Source organism: Rattus norvegicus, chromosome 5 (genome assembly GCF_036323735.1).
Source record: "Rattus norvegicus strain BN/NHsdMcwi chromosome 5, GRCr8, whole genome shotgun sequence".
NCBI classification, from domain to species: domain Eukaryota; kingdom Metazoa; phylum Chordata; class Mammalia; order Rodentia; family Muridae; genus Rattus; species Rattus norvegicus.
Genome location: NC_086023.1, coordinates 149,810,035 through 149,828,582, shown reverse-complemented (window position 1 = coordinate 149,828,582; position 18,548 = coordinate 149,810,035). Strand labels below are relative to the sequence as shown.

The following is an 18,548-nucleotide window of genomic DNA, read 5'->3' as shown; positions in this document are numbered from 1 at the left end:
TCAAGTGAATTTGGGAGGTTAGTCCTAAGCAGTTCAACTTGGACAGTCCTAAAACTGGGTAGCCTTGTGATAGAAGGTGGACAGATCCTGAGGTCATAATGGGAAGTTGATGACTCCTTGCTGCCTGCCTCCACGGAGCAGTCAGGGCCCTCAATGATGGGGGCATTGAGGGGGCACCTCGAAGGTAGGCCTGAAGATGCTGGTATGTTTCCCTGTTCTTGGAAATAAATTGGGCCTGCAGTGGGGCAATACTTGCATCTGTGGCCCCCTCTGACAGAAAGGGTAGATGGAGCAGCATTCTCAATAGACACTAGCTAATGTTTATACTCCAGAGTGGAATCCGGTGACCTTGGGAGGTTCTGTGTGTAAGTCTGCCTTCAGCTATTTCACCTGCCCTTAAGTTTCTTGAGGACCCTGGGTAGGAATATGTACCTAGGCTTCAAGGTGCAAGAGGAATTTTTCTTGAGGTCAGAGACTAAATCTTGCATTCTGTGAGATGAGCTGCCTGGATTTAAAGTACAATTTCTGTTCCTATGCAAGCACCCTTGCTTCAGAATTGCCAACCTCCCAGTTTCAGAGGTTGTCCTCAATCACAGTTGTCTTGGTAACCTTCAAATGCCCAGCTACGTAGACATGCTTACAATTTAATGCTTAATAAGTATACAGGACTGGGGAGTGTAGCTTAATGCTTGCCTTACTGTGCATGATACCCTAAATTAACAGGAAAGGTTAGTCCCAGGCAGAGGCCATCTAGGGCTACACAGTGAGTCTTGTCTCCTAAAAATGTTGGGGAATCTTACCAGTGGTGGCTGCTCTTCCGGGGGTCTTAGGTTCAGTTCTTGCCAACCACTTGGTGCCTCAGAACTATGATGGGATCTGATGGCCTCTTGTGGCATGTCCATACATGCACACAGAACAGCTAAGATCCCAGCCAGTGTATAATAGATGGTTCCCTGTGAGTCCTGACCTGGAAATCTGTAGATCAGGTTGACTTCAGGCTCCACCTGTCTGTGCTGTAATTACAGGTGTGCCACAAACAGGGTCTTATAAAGAGATTAATGATGGGGTTAGCGGGAAGCGCAAGGCCCTGGGTTCGGTCCCCAGCTCCGAAAAAAACAAAAAAAAAAATGGGGTTAGCGATGGTTCAGTGGTTAGTGCACCTGATACATAGCAGCACCCACCTAATACCCTGGGCTCCATGAACACAGGCATGTAAATGCAGAGAGAGCATGTATGCACTTAGACACAAGTATTTAATAGCTTAATCCTGAATAGAAAATCCCGATCCCCCATCTATGATTATTGATAACTTGCTGGACTCTCCCTTTTGTCTTTCAACACAATGTTTCTGTAGCCTTAGCTATTCTGGAATTCCTTCTGTAGAGTGGGCCGGCCTCCAGCTCATAGATTTTCCCTCCTCTCCCTCCCTAAGTCTGGGATTAAAGTCTTAACCCGCCTCCTTAATTTTTTTCAAGATTTATTTATTTATTTTTTTTTTTTGGTTCTTTTTTTCGGAGCTGGGGACCGAACCCAGGGCCTTGCGCTTCCTAGGTAAGCGCTCTACCACTGAGCTAAATCCCCAGCCCAAGATTTATTTTTTTTAAAAGTTTTCAAGTATATAATTTGTGCATCAGTGTTTTGCGTGCACATGTAACTATGAAAGTGTCCGCTTCCCTATCTAGAGCCCTATACTTCTGAGCTGCCATGTGGGTGGTGCTGGAAATTGAACCTGGGTCCTCTGGGAGAGAGCAATCAATGCTCTTAATGGCCAAAGCATGTCTCTAGCCCCTTACTAATGTGTCAATGTTGCCTGCCTGTGTTTTTGTGTACCGTGTGTATGGGAACCCCGAGAAATGGACTTAGATGGTTATGAGCCACCATGTGGATGCTGGCACTCCAACCAAGTTTCTCTGGAAGAGCAACAATATTATTTTTATCTATTGCTGGGGTGAGGTATTTGGGTGGGGGGGGGGCGGGGTTTCTCTATGTAACCTTAGCTGTCCTGGAACTCTGCTGAGTGCTCAGACTAAAGGCACGTGCCACTCCTTCAGAACAACAATTTTAACCTTGTTTTCTACCTCAGGTTTTGTGGGGGGAAAAAAAAAAAATATATATATATATATATATATATATATATATATATATATAGCACATGGGGAGATTTTATCTAAATGGCCTGAGAAATGGCTCGATGGGTGAGGGTTATACCACTCTTCAGAGAACGGGAGTTTGAGTCTCAGCATCCACATTTAGCAGCTCCAGAGGCTCCAGCACCTTCTGCAGTCTGCATGTTTGTGCATTCCCAATGCACAAACCCACACATGAAGTTAAAAATAGATGGCTTTGAAGCTGGAGAGATGGCCCATTAAGAGCACTGGCTGCTTTTCCAGAAGCCCGGACTGAGTAGAGTTCCCCAAGTGGTTGTGACTCACAGGTTGAGAACCAGTGATTTAAGCACAGGGACTGTTAGCAATGTGCTCAGGGAAAGGGTACATACATGGGCTTCTCCAAGCAATGTGTAACTGTCTATACACACACACACACACACACACACACACACACACACACACACACACACACACACGTGGGCTTCTCCAAGCAGTGTGTAACTGTCTTTACACACACACACACACACACACACACACACACACACACACACACACGGGCTTCTCCAAGCAGTGTGTAACTGTCTTTACACACACAGAGCAAGTCTTCAGAAAGTGACTGAGAAATGGAATGACCTTGGGGTGTCCTGGGTAAGATTCTGACAGATTGTACCCTAGAGGTGTGGAGACTTCAGTTTATTGTAAACAGAACTGTCTTTTTGTGAGAAACCCAGAAAATGCACCTCTGGGAAGGCAGTGGGGCCATAACCAAGTTCATGTATGTGCAGGCTTTAAGCATGATTTACTGCTTATGCGTACACTGTAGCTGTCCTCAGACACACCAGAAGAGGGCATCAGATCCCATTACAGATGGTTGTGAGCCACCATGTGGTTGCTGGGAATTGAACTCAGGACCTCTGGAAGAGCAGTCAGTGCTCTTAACCGCTGAGCCATCTCTCCAGCCCTGTTTAAGTCTTATTTGATCATATTTCTAGCAACCTTCCACCAAATGTTAACTGCACCAGAATTCTTTCATCCTAGCTGGCAAGGGATTCCAGCAGGCTCTGGAATGAAGGACTTCTCCTTCATGTTCGCAGTCTCCCTCCTGACTTACTATTAGGGGTACATGGTAGTCACAAGTAACTGTAATGAGATCTGATGCCCTCTTCTGGTCTGCAGGCATACATGTAGTTCGAACATTCATAGATACAACATGTAAGTGGATTTTAAAAGTGAGTGGGTTTGAGGGGCAGAGGCTTGGTGCCACACCCCTGCACTTCTAGCACTGGGAAGCTGAAGCAGTTAGGATTTGGAGATTGAAAATGGCCTGGGCTTTCTTCAAAGACAGGCTTTCCTGAAGCAATTTTTTTTTTTTATTCTTTTTTTCGGAGCTGGGGACCGAACCCAGGGCCTTGCGCTTGCTAGGCAAGTGCTCTGCCACTGAGCTAAATCTCCAAGCAAATTCTTTAAAAAAAAAAAAATGTTTTTCTAAGGGAAGATAAATGATGGTCATTTTTCTGTAATTACATTAAGCCATGTGAGTGAATAAGATCTTGGAGAAAGACATTGGAGTTTCCAGGGTGAAGCTTGGAGAAACTTCACCGTCTACCATCCAGGAGAGGTCATGATGGAGGCAGAAGTAAACCTGAAAAGGTAAGACAAAATCGGGGGGTTGCTTAGGACCAGGCTCTACACAGTACGGGAAACGCAGCTGGAAGCAGTCACCCGGAGGAGATGGCTCAGTCGGTGAAACTGTCTGCCACCAAGCCTGAAGACTTGACTTGGCTCTCTGGGACCACATTGTAGGAAGACAGAACTTACTCCTGAGAGTTGCCCTCTGACTTCCACAAGCATGAACATGCACACACGAATGAAAATATAACGTGTGTTGTCAGGGGAGTGTAAAATGGTAGGTGACAGCTGTGTGTGGTGAGGGGCCCCTCCCCCAAGCTGTGAACCCCACTCTTGCTGGCACATGGACCAAGGTGCCAGCCCTTTTCAGGTGCCAGTCTTGCTCTTTAGTAACTGGGCACGATGGGGCACGCCTTTGTTCCCATCTCTAGGAAGCCAGAGGCAGGAGGGTCTCACAGTGAGACCCTGTCTCAAAAATAAGGGTAAAGGAAAGAGTTTAGGGGGCTGGAGAGATGGCTCAGTGGTTAAGAGCACTGACTGCTCTTCCAGAGGTCCTGAGTTCAATTCCCAGCAACCACATGGTGGCTCACAACCATCTGTAATGGGATCTGGTGTGTCTGAAGACAGCTACAGTGTACTTGTATACATTAAATAAATAAATAAATAAATCTTTTTAAAAAAAAAGAAAAGAAAAAAGTTCAAAATGCTAAAAATGTCGGTTTTAATTGCAAAACACGGAAAATACCCTTTGTACAGATTACTGCGCTCTGAACCTAGTTAAATGTTTTTTCCTCAGGGACACTTTAAATCTTATAGGGCTGCTTGTGTGACGATATTAGTGAGAGGACTTCTTTCTCTTTTTTTTTAAATTTGTTTTATAGTATAGGAGTGCTCTGTCTGCGTTTATACCTTCATGCCAGCAGAGAGCAACAGATTTATTTATAAATGGTTGTGAGCCACTGGTGGCTGGGAATTTAAATCAGGACCTCTGCAAGAGCAGCCAAGTGTTCTTAACCACTAAGCCATCTCTCCAGCCCTAAGCCATTTCTCAGAGCGTTCTGTTTCCGGTGTCAGCTCCACTCCCACTCCAACAGTTCCCAGCTCGGAGTCATCTTTTTCCTTCCCAGCCTTGCCTTATCCTCTCCTTCCTTCTCTTTACTGTCTTGTAGGTGAGCCTTGCACCTCACATTTAGGCAAAGCACTGAGCTACATCCAGTGCTCCTCTCCCCAATTTTCTTTCTTTCTTTCCGATAGAATCTGGCGATGTATCCTTCCTAATCTCTTGTCTCAGCTTCTAGAACGATGGGGTGATTATAGGCAGTGCCACCGACCCAGGCATTACCTTCTCCTCTTCCCATTTGCTCATTGCCTCTTCATTCTTGGTTACACTCTACCCAAAGACCATTCTTAACGTTCCGAGCATTTTATCCTGTGACCAGAACCTTCCCATAGTAACACACTGTCTCCATAGGCACACTAGTCCTTTGCCCTCTACTTTCACGTCTTACTCTCTGTCTTTGCAAATGTCACCCCTCTGGGACTGGAGAGATGGCTCAGAGGTTAAGGGTGCTCTTTTGGTTTTTTTGTTTTTGGTTTTTTTTGTTTGTTTTTTTTCGGAGCTGAGGACCGAACCCAGGGCCTTGCGCTTGCTAGGCAAGCGCTCTACCACCGACCTACATCCCCAACCCCCCACTGAGCTAAATGCCCAACCCCAAGGGTGCTCTTAACCTCTTACAGAAGATGGGCATTCCATTCCAGGGCCTACGTGGCCGATCGCATCCATCTCTAACCCCAGTTCTGGTGCAACCAATGTTCTCTTTCTGGCCTTTGCAAGCACCATATACGTACATGGTGCACAGACATACCTGCCTGAAAAATACATGTGATAAATAAGGAAATGTTATTCATCTTGAATGCCTTTTCCACTTAGACTTAATTAGCCGTTCCTGAGCCCTACCTAGACTGAGTCAGATGACTTTGTATAGGCTGGGGTGTTTTTAGCCTTCTGCATAGATACTTTGAGAATAAGAACCATCATCCTAAAAAAAAAAAAAAAAAAAAAAAAAAAAAAAGAACCAAAAGAACCATCATCCTGTTTTGTTCCGTACTGATCTCACGCATCACATTTTCTTCTTTTTTTTTTTCCCGGAGCTGAGCACTGAGCTAAATCCCCAACCCCCAACACATCACATTTTCCTAAACAAATTAGGACTCTAGTAGTTTCTCCACCAGTTGGTTATCTGTCCACTTAATTCCACTTGGGGGTCTCCCAAATACAGAAAACGGAGTACAAACTAGGAGCAGCCGCTCGCACTTCCCTCAGTGGCCGCCAGGGGCCGCTCGGCTCTATGTTTTCCCTTCAGGCCAGGGTCGCGGCCGGAGGCCTGTAGAGCGCATGCTCGGGGCAGTTCGCGGCCGGCCGCCGAGCGCCGGAGTTGCTTGTGGCTGCCCTGCACCGAGGTAGGTCGCGCTCGGGTTCGTGGGGAGCCCTGGGGACGGGAAACCGGGAGGCGCGCGGGGTCGTGGTGGGCCGAGATCGCAGCCCATATGGCGGGCTGCACGTGAAGCTGGCGGCGCTCCGGGCGCGCGAGCTCCGGCCCGCGTGGGCCCCGCCTCGCCCGCACTCGGGCCCCTTAGCCGCCGCGCTCCGGGCGCGCGCTCCGCTACGCGGCGGGAGATTCAAACGGCTGGTGCGCGGGGGCCGGGCGCGCGCGGCCGCGGTGAGCTCGGGGAGCCGCCGGTGGGGAGGGAGCGGCAGCGTTCGCAGACCATCGCCTGCCCTTAACCCCCATCAACCCGGTGTCACCCGGTCGTTGGCTGCCTGATGTTTCCGTGCCTCTGGGGAACAATGGTGACAAAGGCGGGCCTCCGTGCCCTTTGCGGGGCGCAGGGGCTCCCTGGCGAGACTTCCATGGGTCCACAGTTAGGGTCTTCTGAGATCAGCAAAGTATGTCCGTGGAACTTGGGCGTCGCTGCTGCCAAGTCTTTGGTTCTTCAGAAATTAAGTCCTCCGACCACGTGTGCCGAGGCACAAGCTGAGGGTATGAAACAGACCGGGAACTCCGAAGCGGAAGCCGGAACCGGGCTGTGGAGGGTTGGGGATAGCGTTCCAGGTGAGGCTTTAATTTGTTTTGGGTAACAGGGTCAGGGTCCTCCAGACACGGGGTGCAGCACATGTAACCACTAGAAGTGTTCGAGGTCATAGACATTGGTGCTTGTGGGGAGGGTGTGGAGGATACAAAAGGCTGCTTCCCCCAAGAAGAGCATCCGAATCCGAATGGCGCTCAGAAAAGATGTTAGAAGGGATCCACCAGGTTCTGGTTGCAGACAACCGAGAGCCGGAGTCTGGATCGGGCAGGTCCCCCTAGAGTCTCTTAAACCTTAGTCTCCTTGCCTATCAAAGGAAGTAATGTGTCCTGTAACCTGTGCTAAGCTGGTGGCTCTAACATCTGCTAGAAGCTATTGCTCCTCTCCCTAGGGAAAAAACAAAAAACAAAAAAAAACAACAAATAACCCCAGGCAGTACCACATCCTTCCTGGTGTGAAGTGTGCATGCGCAGCGGCAGCAGCCTGCACAGACCTTCCCTTCTCCCCGGGTAGCCTTTCCCACAAAGATATTCTTCAGCCATGCCCTAAGTCTAGCAGAAAAGTTCTGGGTGGGGCAGCACCACCTCTGGGCCTTGCCAAGTGCTCCAGAAATGGGAGTAACTGGATAATACCGGCTCCTAGTAGGTTTCTAACCTAGTGTACTTACACATGTGACTTAGCAGGTAAGGAGACAGACTTCAGGCAGCTCCAGCCCTGGTGGGGGCGTGTCCTCTGGGGTGTCATCTCCCCCGTGATTGGTCTGCACATCTATTTCTGACATGGGGACGGGTCTGAGCTCTTAAGAGGGTCATGCACTGTAGATGCATTTATAGAAGTTGACTCACCCTTCTCCCAGTTTTTAAATCCCTAGAAGATGAGCCTCAGGGAGTGGACGTGGGGGGCATAAATACAGTGACAGAAGACTTTTTAGGGTTGTTTTTATACATGTATGTATGTATATACTTTGCATGTATGTCAGGGTACCACATGCACTGGCCCAAGGAGGTCAGAAGAGAGCATTGGATCTCCTGGGACTGAAGTTACAGATGATTGTGAGCAAACCATGGGTGCTGGGAACCAAAGCTGGATTCTCTCGAAGAGCAGCCAGCACTGAGCCATGACTCATTTATTCCTTGAAGCAGGAGACGTCTCACTATGCAATCTTTTGTTGGCTGGCCTTGAATTGTGGCAGTCACAAATCCTGCTTCTGCCCACCGTGGACCCACCTTTTAGAAGGTCCTGCCCTTCCCCTGCCTTGCTTCTGGGCAACTAGAGTTGCCCAGGCACAGATGAAGAATGTGTGGCTCAAAGACAAGTGAGGTGTCTTATAATCTCTCCCCTCAGAGGGGGACTCTTGGATCCGGCAACAATTCCCCCTCTAGGGAAGTCCTAGCTGCCATCTTCCCCCTCCCTTGACTTTTGCTTTCTGCTCCTTGAATTTGGCTAAAGCTGTCAGGAATCCTAAGGGACTTGGCTCAGGCCATCTTAAATTCCAGCCTGAGTTATAGTGTGCCTTTAGGTGACACTTTTGGGTAGCAGTGGTGAGACAGGGACTTGTTTGTGGCCTGGGTCAGTCTTGGTCAGCTTCCTACACTCATCCTTTTTGAGTGTCAGGTTCCTCGACCGTGAATAGGAGGGGCTGTGTCTTCAGTTTTCTGGACTGGGCTGAGTTTGTCGTGTGTGGCGTACCTGTGTTGTTCATCTGAACATGAATGAGGGCCTGCATGTGCATGTGGTGTGCAGAGGTTTGGCAACATCTGTCTTCATTGATTGTGCTCTGCCTTTTTGAGACAGGGCTTCTCACTGAGGCTGGAGCTCCGTGCACCATTAGGGTACCCTGCTAGCCAGTGAACTTCAGGGATCTATGTCTCTGTGCCGCCTGCCCACACACTAGGATGTGTGCTGTGCTCGGCTTGTGAGTACTGGGGTTCGGAAGTCAGGTTCATACACCTGAGCGGCAATCCCTTTGCTGTGGCTTTCGAGACGGGCTCTCGTGTAGCCCAGGCTGTCCTTTGCTTGACTGTGTGGCTAAGAATGGCTTGTACCTCACAGACTTTTGTAATAAGCTTACTTTCTTCCTAGATCATAAGCTCCTGAGTTCAGGAAGCAGGGTTGCCTCCTCTGTCTTTGCCGTGCATCTCGGCACAACCCCAGGCACTTCATAATATTTGTGAGATTGGTGCACACGTCACCGAGTGCCTTCTCTGCTAGGGGCGTGCAGTGTGGCCCAGGCTTCTGTCCACCCTGAGAGGTCTTTGTCATTTCCTGTTAGAGTCCTGGAAGGTGGATTGAGCTCCCAGTGATTCCCAAAGAGCAACCATGTTCAGTGCGGGCAGAGGGGTCTCAGAGCAGCACAGGGGCGGGGCTTCCATTGCAGGAGGAGTGGAAGCTGTTCAAAGATCAGAATGGCTGCCTCATGACAGAACCGGGCCAGCCACAACCCACACAGGCTCTGCAGGATCCTGGGCCTATTTCAGATGCTTTGGTCGCCTCCCTCTGAGTCAGAAGTCCATACAGGCTGAGGTGACAACTGGGAAGCCTGAGGCATTTGGACCTCATGGGAGGCAGCTGGTGGTGCTGACCTGATCCCCAGGGGACACTGAGAAGGACCAGTGAGTTTGCTTAGATCCCAATAGGTTTGTGTCTCTTCAGTTAGGGAAGACCCTAAACACCACCCTACCACCAACATTGATTTCTTGAGCAAGCATTTACTGTGGGACGGACCATTTTCATTGAGTTCTTTTTGTTTTTGAGTCTAGGCCTCTCTTAACCTTTCCTGCCCTGGAACTCACTGTGTAGACTAGGCTGGCTAGTCTTCGGAGGTTAAAGGTGCGTGTCACCACTCCCGGCTTTACTTTATTTCTTTATTTTTATTTTGGTTTTGGTTTTCTGAGACAGGGTTTCTCTATGTAGCCCTGGCTGTCTTCGAACTCACTCTGTAGACCAGATCTGCCTGTCTCTCCCTCCTGAGTGCTGAGACTAAAGGTGGACCCCCAACCCGGCTTTATTTTTTTTCTTCCTCTTATGGGACGAAACGAAGAGCCTAGACAAGCTAGGCCAGTGCTCTGCCCAGGAGCCGCACCCCAGCACCTTGTGCCAGCTCATTTGACACTGCATGTCAGCTACTCGTGGAGGCTCCCTCCTGTAAATTCAGTTTAGGTGGCGCAGGCAGGAAGATGATGTGTTCAAGGCCACCTAATGCTGCAGCGAACCCTGTTTCAAAATAATAGTTCTTTTTTTTTTTTTTATTTAAAGATTTATTCATTTATTATATATAAATACACTGTAGTTGTCTTCAGATACACCAGAAGAGGGCACCGGATCTCTTTACAGATGGTTGTGAGCCACCATGTGGTTGCTGGGAATTGAACTCATGACCTCTGGAAGAGCAGTCGGGTGCTCTTAACAGCTGAGCCATCTCTCCAGCCCAATAATAGTTCTTAATAAGCGAGGATGGATAGCAGTGGTATTCAGACTGCTTGTTTTGGGGTTGAGCATTTTGATTTTGTGTTGTATGGGATTTTTTTTGTTTGTTTGTTTTTGTTTTTGCTTTGTTTTGAGACAGGGTCTCCCTGTGTAGCCAAAGCTGGCCTGGAATTTATTATGCAGGCCAGAGATCCTCCTGTTTCTGCCTCCCACGTACGTGTCAGGATTAAAGACCTGCACTCTCTGTTTTTGTTGTTTGATACCTGCTGGCCTGGAACTCGGGGTGCTGCAGTGCTGGGGTCTTGAGTAGGCACCACCTGGCTCCTGTCTACTCTTCTTTGTCACGAGAGACATCTTTCTGTTCGACAGATTCATTTCTAGAAGCATCTTTTTTTTTTTTTCTTTTTTTTTTTTTTTTCGGAGCTGGGGACCGAACCCAGGGCCTTGCACTTGCTAGGCAAGCGCTCTACCACTGAGCTAAATCCCCAACCTAGAAGCATCATTTTTGATGGCTTCATATAGTTCTTTCACAGATATTCCCGTGTGGCCAGTTCACTAGTATTGACCTCTCCCCAAGTGCACCTTCCTAGTGCTGAGATCTCGGGAATCTGCCGCCAGGCTCTGTGGAGTGCTGGAAAGAGTTGGACTTGGCTCAGGGCAGATTCTCGCCAGGCTGAGCTACATCCCAGCCCTTAGTCTACAACTGTTAAGCTCATTCTCCACACAGTGTAGCAGCCGAATAGTTGTGAGCTTGGTCATTCCTCACCTGTCACATGGCTCTGGGATAGATGTCGCGAGCTGTGGCTGCTGGGTGAGTCCTCTTACTCTTCAGGGTTTGATAAATATTCACAGACGATGTCTGTTATTCTGACATGGAGTATTTGACTGGGTCTTTTTTTCAGGACAGGAAGATGCCACCCAAGCGCATAGCTAAGAGAAGGTCACCCCCAGAAGATGCTATCCCCAAAAGCAAGAAGGTGAAAGGTAAGCTGGCTGTGATCCCTTCTTGGCTCTTGAGTATTCTCTCAGAACAGTGAGACAGCTGGGCCTACGCTCCTTCCTCCCTGGCTTGAAGCTATGGGGGCTTAGATGTCCAGGGACCCTGCTCAGCTGAGGTTCTCCTGCATCTCACCTAGCTCAGCTCTTTAGCGGTCAGACAGAAAAGAGGTCTAAGTCAGGGCACACCAGAGAGCCCTCGGAGCAATGCTGGTACCCCCCAACCAAGAACCTAGAACTTGGCCTCACACACATGCATGATTTTGCCTGTCTAAGGTACTTTGGTCCTCCCCCCAGTAATCAGAGAAGTCGTCGGCCTTAGGTCCCCTTGCTCTGAATTGACAGTTTGAAAGCCCGAGGCTCTTGGGCCTAATGGACTTTCAGGTCCTCCCTGCTACTTTGTCACTGTAACCATAGGCAGGTCACGTCTTCTGGCTGAGGCTAGGCCTCCCTTGATGGAGTGGAGACAAGAGCTCCATCAGCCTGTTGTTGAGATATCATCCCAGCTTCGTTTAGGGACCTGTCCTGTCGTTTTCCTCTCCTACAATCCCAGAGTGTGGTGAGGACAAGGGAAACTGTCCCCTAGCATGGGAGGGAGGAGTGTTGACGCACGCTCAGACAGTGTCTGTCTTTTGCAGACACTCGTAACCGCCGTCCTGCTCCTCGCTCCTGCCAAGGTGCCTGTGGGCCAAGCCCAACTGACCAGAAAACCCAACCAGATGGCTCCCTGCCCAGTGCAGCCTCTGTGCAGCCGCAATGGCCCTGGCAGCCAGGGCCACACCCTTGGGGAGGGGACCGGGATACCATTGACTGTGGAGGGCTGTGGCAGGCTTTCATTGGCTACCAAAAGGCCTTGCACTACCCACTGGTTGGCCCACACCTCTCTTCTTACTGTGCCTTCCCGTCCCTCTGAAGCTGTCAAGTATGCTGCCCTGCTGACTGAAGGGGCAGTTTGTTTTCCTCCCTTGTTCGGGAGTTGGAAATCACAGCCTGGGGTAGAGGGGATTTCAGATGGGAGCCGATATGCAAACTCTGGTAATTAGCTTTATGACCCGGGAAGGCTGTTGACCCTCTGGGAGGCTCTGTTCTATATCCTGTAAAATGGTGTCATCTGTCTTTGATATTTGTTTGAGATAGGATGGCCCTGACTATCCCATAACTCAGAGACTAGCCTGCCTCTTCCTCCAAGGCTGGAATTAAAGGCCTGGCAACAGGCTCTATGGGAGGTCCGCAGAGCTAGCTGTGCTGGTAGAGTAACCGGTTATAAAGGTGACAGTATGGGTCACGTCTGTGGAAACTGTCTCACTGTCCTGGTGCCCTGCACACCAAGATCCATTTCACTGGGTGGAGTGTCTCCTTGTTTCTCTTCCTCATGTTAATAACGTGCTTGGATTTTAACCCTCAAAAAAGCCCAATGAGACAGGTAGATACCCTTGTTATCCTGTTCACAAAGGGGGAAACTTAGGTTCACAAAGGTCTTACTCATGGCCTATTGGCAGAGCAAGGGCTTGAACCCCAGGCCGGCACAATCCCGGAGCCCATGATATGACCCCTGATGTCTGCCCTCATCTACACACTCAGGGGCTATTTTCTCCACCTTTTAGTCTCACACAGGTCCCACAACACAGAACCAGGCTTGGTGCTGACATTGGGCCAGGGCGACGTGGGCCAGCTGGGGCTGGGTGAGAGTGTGCTGGAGAGGAAGAAGCCGGCCTTGGTACCCCTTCTACAGGATGTTGTGCAGGCCGAGGCCGGGGGCATGCACACTGTGTGTCTGAGCCAAAGTGGCCAGGTAGGTCAGAGGGTTGGGACAGGTTGGATAGGGCCTGGGTGCAAGGGTATGAAACAGAACCTGGCTATAGAATCAGGGAGTGACCTAAAGAAGGAGGCCACCGGGCCAGACTTTGTATTAATGGGACATCCTGGGCACAGGTCTACTCCTTTGGCTGCAATGACGAGGGTGCCCTGGGAAGGGACACCTCAGTCGAGGGCTCCGAGATGGTCCCCGGGAAAGTGGAACTACAAGAGAAAGTGGTGCAAGTGTCAGCGGGAGACAGTCACACAGCAGCTCTCACTGAAGACGGCCGAGTCTTCCTCTGGGGCTCTTTCCGGGTAAGACTGGGGCTGGCAGGCAGAATTGACCCAGGATCCCCAAATGATCCACTTTCTTGTCCCCTTTGGCTTGCGTACTGGTAGGGATTAAAGGCCGCATACATGGATAAGGGTCCAGATAATAATCCCTGCTGTCTTCATATGGGCCTGCCCACTCCACAGCCTATTTGCTTGAGTGCGATGACCTGTATGTCTTTGGGAAAGGGTGGGTCAAGGTTGCCTCTGGGCTGAGTTGGCCCTGGAAGCTGCTGTGTCCCATCTGTTGCGTCATTCTCTTTTGCATCCCCTTTCTGGAGTCTTTGAGAGAAAGATATGTGGGTTTGGTTTCTTACACCCACACAGCAACTGACAGTTGTTTATAACTCAGGGTCCAGGGAGCCAATGCCTTGTGGCCTCTTTGGGTGCTGGGCACATATGTGGTGTAAAGACCTGCATACTTGTAAAACACCCATAAACGTTAAAAGTCAATTAAAGAACAAAGCAGAATCTCATGGTTATTTCCTTATTAAGGCTATTATAAAAGCAATTACTCATTCATTCATTATTTTTTGAGGCAGGGTCTCTCTATGTAGGGTTTTTTTTTTTTTTTTTTTTTTTTTTTTCGGAGCTGGGGACTGAACCCAGGGCCTTGCGCTTCCTAGGCAAGCGCTCTACCACTGAGCTAAATCCCCAACCCCTCTCTATGTAGTTCTATCTGTTCTAGAACTTGCCTTGTAGATCAGGATAGCCTTGAACTCACAAACATCCTCTTGCCTCTAGGATTGAAAGTATGTGCCACTGTGCCCAGGCCCTCAGTGACTTTCAGAGCTGGGTTCTCTTTGTGTATCCAGCTGGGTTGGAGGATAAGGCTCACAAAGATCTTAACTCATACCCATTAGTGCTGGGTTTAAAGGAGTCTGCCAGACCGTAGAGGCATCGTAAGAAATGTATGGGGATGTTTTCGATACAGAAATGTTCAGAATAACCTGGCTCTGGTGGCGCACGCCCTTAGTCCCAGCACTCAGGAGGCAGAGGCATGTGGATCTCTGAGTTCAAGAACAGCCAAGGCTACACAGGGTAATCCTGACTCATTTAAAAAACTGAAAGAAGGGAGGAAGGAAGGAAAGAAAGCGAGAGGAAGGAAAGAAATGCTCAAAATAATGTATTACAAGAAGGTGGCAGCAAGAACTTGCTGCTTCAACCATTTATTATAGCCAGGTCTGCTTCCCTCCACTTGCATCTGCCCCTCACTTCAACAGTTCCCAGACTCTAGATGTTTCCATTCTTCAGGATTTCTGTGTGTGCCAGGCCCCTGCTGCTGTCTCTGTCCATTATCTGCTGTCACTCACTGCCAAGCAACTGTCTTGGCGTTTCAGGGCAGCAGGACTGGCTGCTTGAGTCTCTGCCCTCTCTTTAGGACAATAATGGTGTGATCGGGTTGTTGGAGCCCATGAAGAAGAGCATGGTGCCTGTGCAGGTGCAGCTGGACACGCAGGTGGTAAAGGTAGCCTCGGGTGAGTGTTGGCACGCGGTGGGCAGGAGCTGGCAGAGTTCAGTCTTGGGCCTTACAGACAACCCTTCCTGCGCTCTCTCACATCAGGGAACGACCACTTGGTGATGCTCACAACTGATGGAGATCTCTACACCTTGGGCTGTGGGGAGCAAGGTCAGCTGGGCCGTGTGCCTGAGTTATTTGCCAACCGAGGTGGCCGTCAGGGCCTTGGTAAGTGGCTTTGGTACCTCCAGTGGGAGGATTTGGTAAGCCATCCCCTGGTGAAGGTGAAAGGCAAATAGGATTCCATGTTGGCTTATATCCAGTGTGCCTCCAGTGTTGGTTAAAAACTCAGGCCTTAAGCTGGCCATGGGGTTGTACACCCTTAAGCTCAGCACTCAGGAGGCAGAGAGAGGCACATCGAATCTCTTGAGTTCGAGGCCAGCCTGGTATACGTACTGAGTTCCAGAGCAGCTAGGAAATAATTTCGAGGGCATGGGACTCAGGGTTTGGGGGCTGATTCCCTTATCTCTGGCTTCCCCATGCCCTTACCTGCCCCTAATTGGTTACTTTGAAGAGAGAAATGTCTTCATCAGAAAAATGTCTAGCACATGGTAAGTTTCCTTAAGCTTCTCTTTTGAGACTTAAGTTTTTGAGCAGGGTGTTTCAACAGGAGGCCAATCAAGGGCGACCCTACGTCGCCTCCTTCAGACAATACCCTGCCTCTGTCACTGACCCTGGCTCCCTCTATACTTACAGAGCGACTCCTAGTCCCCAGGTGTGTGCTGCTGAAGTCCCGGGGAACGCGGGGCCGCGTGCGGTTCCAGGATGCCTTCTGTGGCGCCTATTTCACCTTCGCCATCTCCCGTGAGGGCCATGTGTATGGCTTTGGCCTCTCCAACTATCACCAGCTCGGTGAGTCTTTATCACGCCTAACTCAGTGCCCTTGAGTCCAGTCGCGGCGTTGGCGTTCATTCTTTGTTTTTGCTTTGTGGGATAACCCGACCCCGTGGAGTTTTGGTGTGGTGTAAGATCTCAGGATGGGTGGGGGTGGCCTTGCTGGGGATGGCAGTGAGAAAGGAAGCTTCTGGAACACCTTCACCCTTGACAACAGGAACTCCAGGCACTGGGTCTTGCTTCATTCCTCAAAACTTGACATCCTTCAAGAATTCCACCAAGTCCTGGGTGGGCTTCTCTGGTGGCCAGCATCATACAGTCTGCATGGATTCAGAAGGTAGGACTCCCCCAAGTCTTCTACATCTCAGAGACAGCAGTCCCTGAGACAGCCGCATCACTAGGATCGTGGTTTGGGCCAGACATAGATTTGCATCCATGAGGGTCGTCCTGGTGCTTCCGAGTATGGACACACGGGAGAGCGTGTAGAGGATCTTCTACCTCGCCTGGTGTGCATCCATCTTGCTTGGACTATTTCCTGCTGATACTCTTCTGTCTCCTTCGTTCACAGGAAAAGCATACAGCCTGGGCCGGGCTGAGTACGGGCGGCTGGGCCTTGGGGAGGGTGCTGAGGAGAAGAGCATACCCACCCTCATTTCCCGGCTACCGGTGGTCTCCTCAGTGGCCTGTGGGGCTTCAGTGGGGTACGCTGTGTCCAAGGATGGTAAGTGGGGCTCCTCAGACCTGGTTGGGTTTGGAAAGTGCGGGGGTCATGATACCTAGCAAATTCCTTGACAAGTTGTGTCTCCTGTCACATGGGGTCAGAGGCAGTGCTGGAGATGACGCAGCTTTGTCATTGACCCTCAGAAGCTCTGGCGTGGTTTTGCTTTTGTTTCTGAGACAGGTTCTCACCGTGTAGACCAGGCTGGCCTGGAACTCACAGAGGTCCACCTGACTCTGCCTCTGCCTTCTGAGCTCAGGGATCAAAGGTCTGTTCCATCGTGCTGGGCTCAAGAATTTTTTTTTTTACTTTATATGTTGTTTTGTCTACATGTATGTCTATGTACTGTGTGTGTACTTGGTGCCACAGAGGCCAGAAGAGGGCATCAGATCCCTGGGACTGGAGTTAATGATGGTTGTGAGCTGTCATGTGGGCCCTGGCCTGTCTAGCAGAAGAGGGTATGGACAAGTAGCTGCCAAAGCTCAAGGAAGGTGCACAGCCAGGAAACCTTCAGATTTCAGGCTGCAGAAGTGCTGACCTGGGAGGCCTTCCTCATAAAGTGGGATTGGCACTGCACTGTAGCGGTTCGGTCCTCTGTGAAAACCAGGGGCTGGGCCAGGGGTTGGGCACACACTTTTAGCTCCAGTACTCAGGAGGCAGAGTTGGGCATATTTCTGTGAGTTTGAAGCCAGCCTTGTCTTCATAGTGAGTTCTGGGCCAGCCACGACTACATGGTGAGACCTTACAAAACAAAATGATAACTACCAAAGGGTAGCGTATCAAACTCAAGAGCATCCTGAACAGAGCGAAAGGTGGCTGGTCCAAGAGCAGGAATGTTGCTGTGCCCTTGTGCTGTGCCTGGGGGAAGGAGAATGCAAAGGAGGGCAGAATCTCCCTGGCTCTCCAGTCTCCCTTGAACTCTTGGACTGGGACCTTCCCAGACTGCTATTGGTCCAGGCCAAAGTTCACCACCACATCCCAGGCATCTCCTGGTGTGGAAAGGCAGGGCTGAGGACCACAAAGACAGCTGCCCATTTCTGTCCCTTGCAGGTCGTGTTTTTGCCTGGGGCATGGGCACCAACTACCAACTGGGCACCGGGCAGGAGGACGATGCCTGGAGCCCGGTGGAGATGACTGGCAAACAGCTGGAGAACCGTGAGGTGTTAACGGTGTCCAGTGGGGGCCAGCACACAGTCTTACTAGTTAAGGACAAGACCCAAAGCTGATGACATCTTTGTGGGCCTGGCTTCTGGCCCCAACCCAGCTTCACAGAACAGGAGCGGCCAGCTACAGATTCCAGAAGGCCCCTCCCCACCCCTGAGCAGAAATCATCTCCTGTCTTTCCCATCACCACAGCAGAATCCTTTTTCCTTCTGTTTTGTCCTCTTTCTAGAATCATCCTGGTACTTGTGGGATACGGGGGGGATGGGAGGAGGATCAGAAGATCTTAGCTTACCAGAGGCTTACTTTGTTAGACCTTTCTTCCCTTCGATACCCTGCCTCCTGTGGTCCTAGCTGGCACTGGCTCCTGCCCTGGGGTTTTGGTGCCCACACTGAAAAGTTGGGACTCCATGAAGCCCTGCTTCCCATGAGCCATTCTTTCTGTTCCTAACAGTTTACGAGGAGACAGATGGTTTGTATAGTCATCAGATCCAGTTGTCATGGACCCATGCCTGGAGAGCTGGACAAAGGCTTTCTGTGTGACCTAAGCCAAATACTTGGCTCTAAACAGGTGTCCATGGGCAAAAACAGTGACCCACTTGAAGAAAACCAACTGTCCTCCCAAAAGCACAAAGCACCCAGTGTCCCTTGGGTGTCACCTGTCCGTTCCCCATCAGTCAGCCTTTCTGCCATAGAGGACTAGATAGCCATGCTGGGCTCGGCTGGGCAGTCAAGGCAGGGTATTGGGGAAGGGGTAGGGGTGGAGGGTTCTAATGGTGCTGAGGGAGGAGTGAAGGGAAAGGTGTGGAGGGGCAGAGGCTGGTCCTAAGAAAAGTATAACAGTGGCTGAGAAAATAGTTTTGATTTTTTTTAATTGTATGATATTTTGGAGGGGAGAGTAAAATCTTGTAACACTTTGAATAAATTTAGAGTTTTATAAAGA

The 18,548-nt window shown here is 50.1% G+C and overlaps 1 protein-coding gene across 19 annotated transcripts; it reads left to right on the top strand.

Annotated features, from left to right (window-relative positions):
• Nucleotides 1-107: 107 nt before the first annotated feature.
• Nucleotides 108-18,546, top strand: Rcc1 (regulator of chromosome condensation 1). Of its 19 annotated transcripts, XM_039110773.2 has the most exons (13): nucleotides 112-202; nucleotides 3,639-3,758; nucleotides 9,584-9,653; nucleotides 11,153-11,234; nucleotides 11,885-11,923; nucleotides 12,851-13,038; nucleotides 13,179-13,358; nucleotides 14,755-14,851; nucleotides 14,938-15,060; nucleotides 15,589-15,744; nucleotides 15,944-16,063; nucleotides 16,295-16,447; nucleotides 17,495-18,546. In XM_039110773.2, exons 4-13 carry the CDS (start codon nucleotides 11,162-11,164, stop codon nucleotides 17,668-17,670), a joined length of 1,305 nt encoding a protein of 434 aa, XP_038966701.1. In that variant the 5' UTR covers nucleotides 112-202; nucleotides 3,639-3,758; nucleotides 9,584-9,653; nucleotides 11,153-11,161; the 3' UTR covers nucleotides 17,671-18,546. The 19 variants fall into 19 exon arrangements, with proteins under 19 accessions (XP_017449116.1, XP_063144476.1, XP_038966701.1 ...); XM_017593627.3 differs by lacking the exon at nucleotides 9,584-9,653 and having other exon boundaries at nucleotides 108-184; XM_063288406.1 differs by lacking the exon at nucleotides 11,885-11,923 and having other exon boundaries at nucleotides 108-184.
• Nucleotides 18,547-18,548: the final 2 nt, after the last annotated feature.

Excerpts from the sequence above, each read along its gene's own strand:
- Rcc1 (XM_017593627.3), top strand. The coding sequence starts at position 11,162 with ATGCCACCCAAGCGCATAGCTAAGAGAAGGTCACCCCCAGAAGATGCT. Across the intron at positions 15,061-15,588 it reads AGGTGGCCGTCAGGGCCTTG|AGCGACTCCTAGTCCCCAGG; the intron begins GTAAGTGGCTTT and ends CTATACTTACAG. Across the intron at positions 15,745-15,943 it reads CTCCAACTATCACCAGCTCG|GAACTCCAGGCACTGGGTCT; the intron begins GTGAGTCTTTAT and ends CCTTGACAACAG.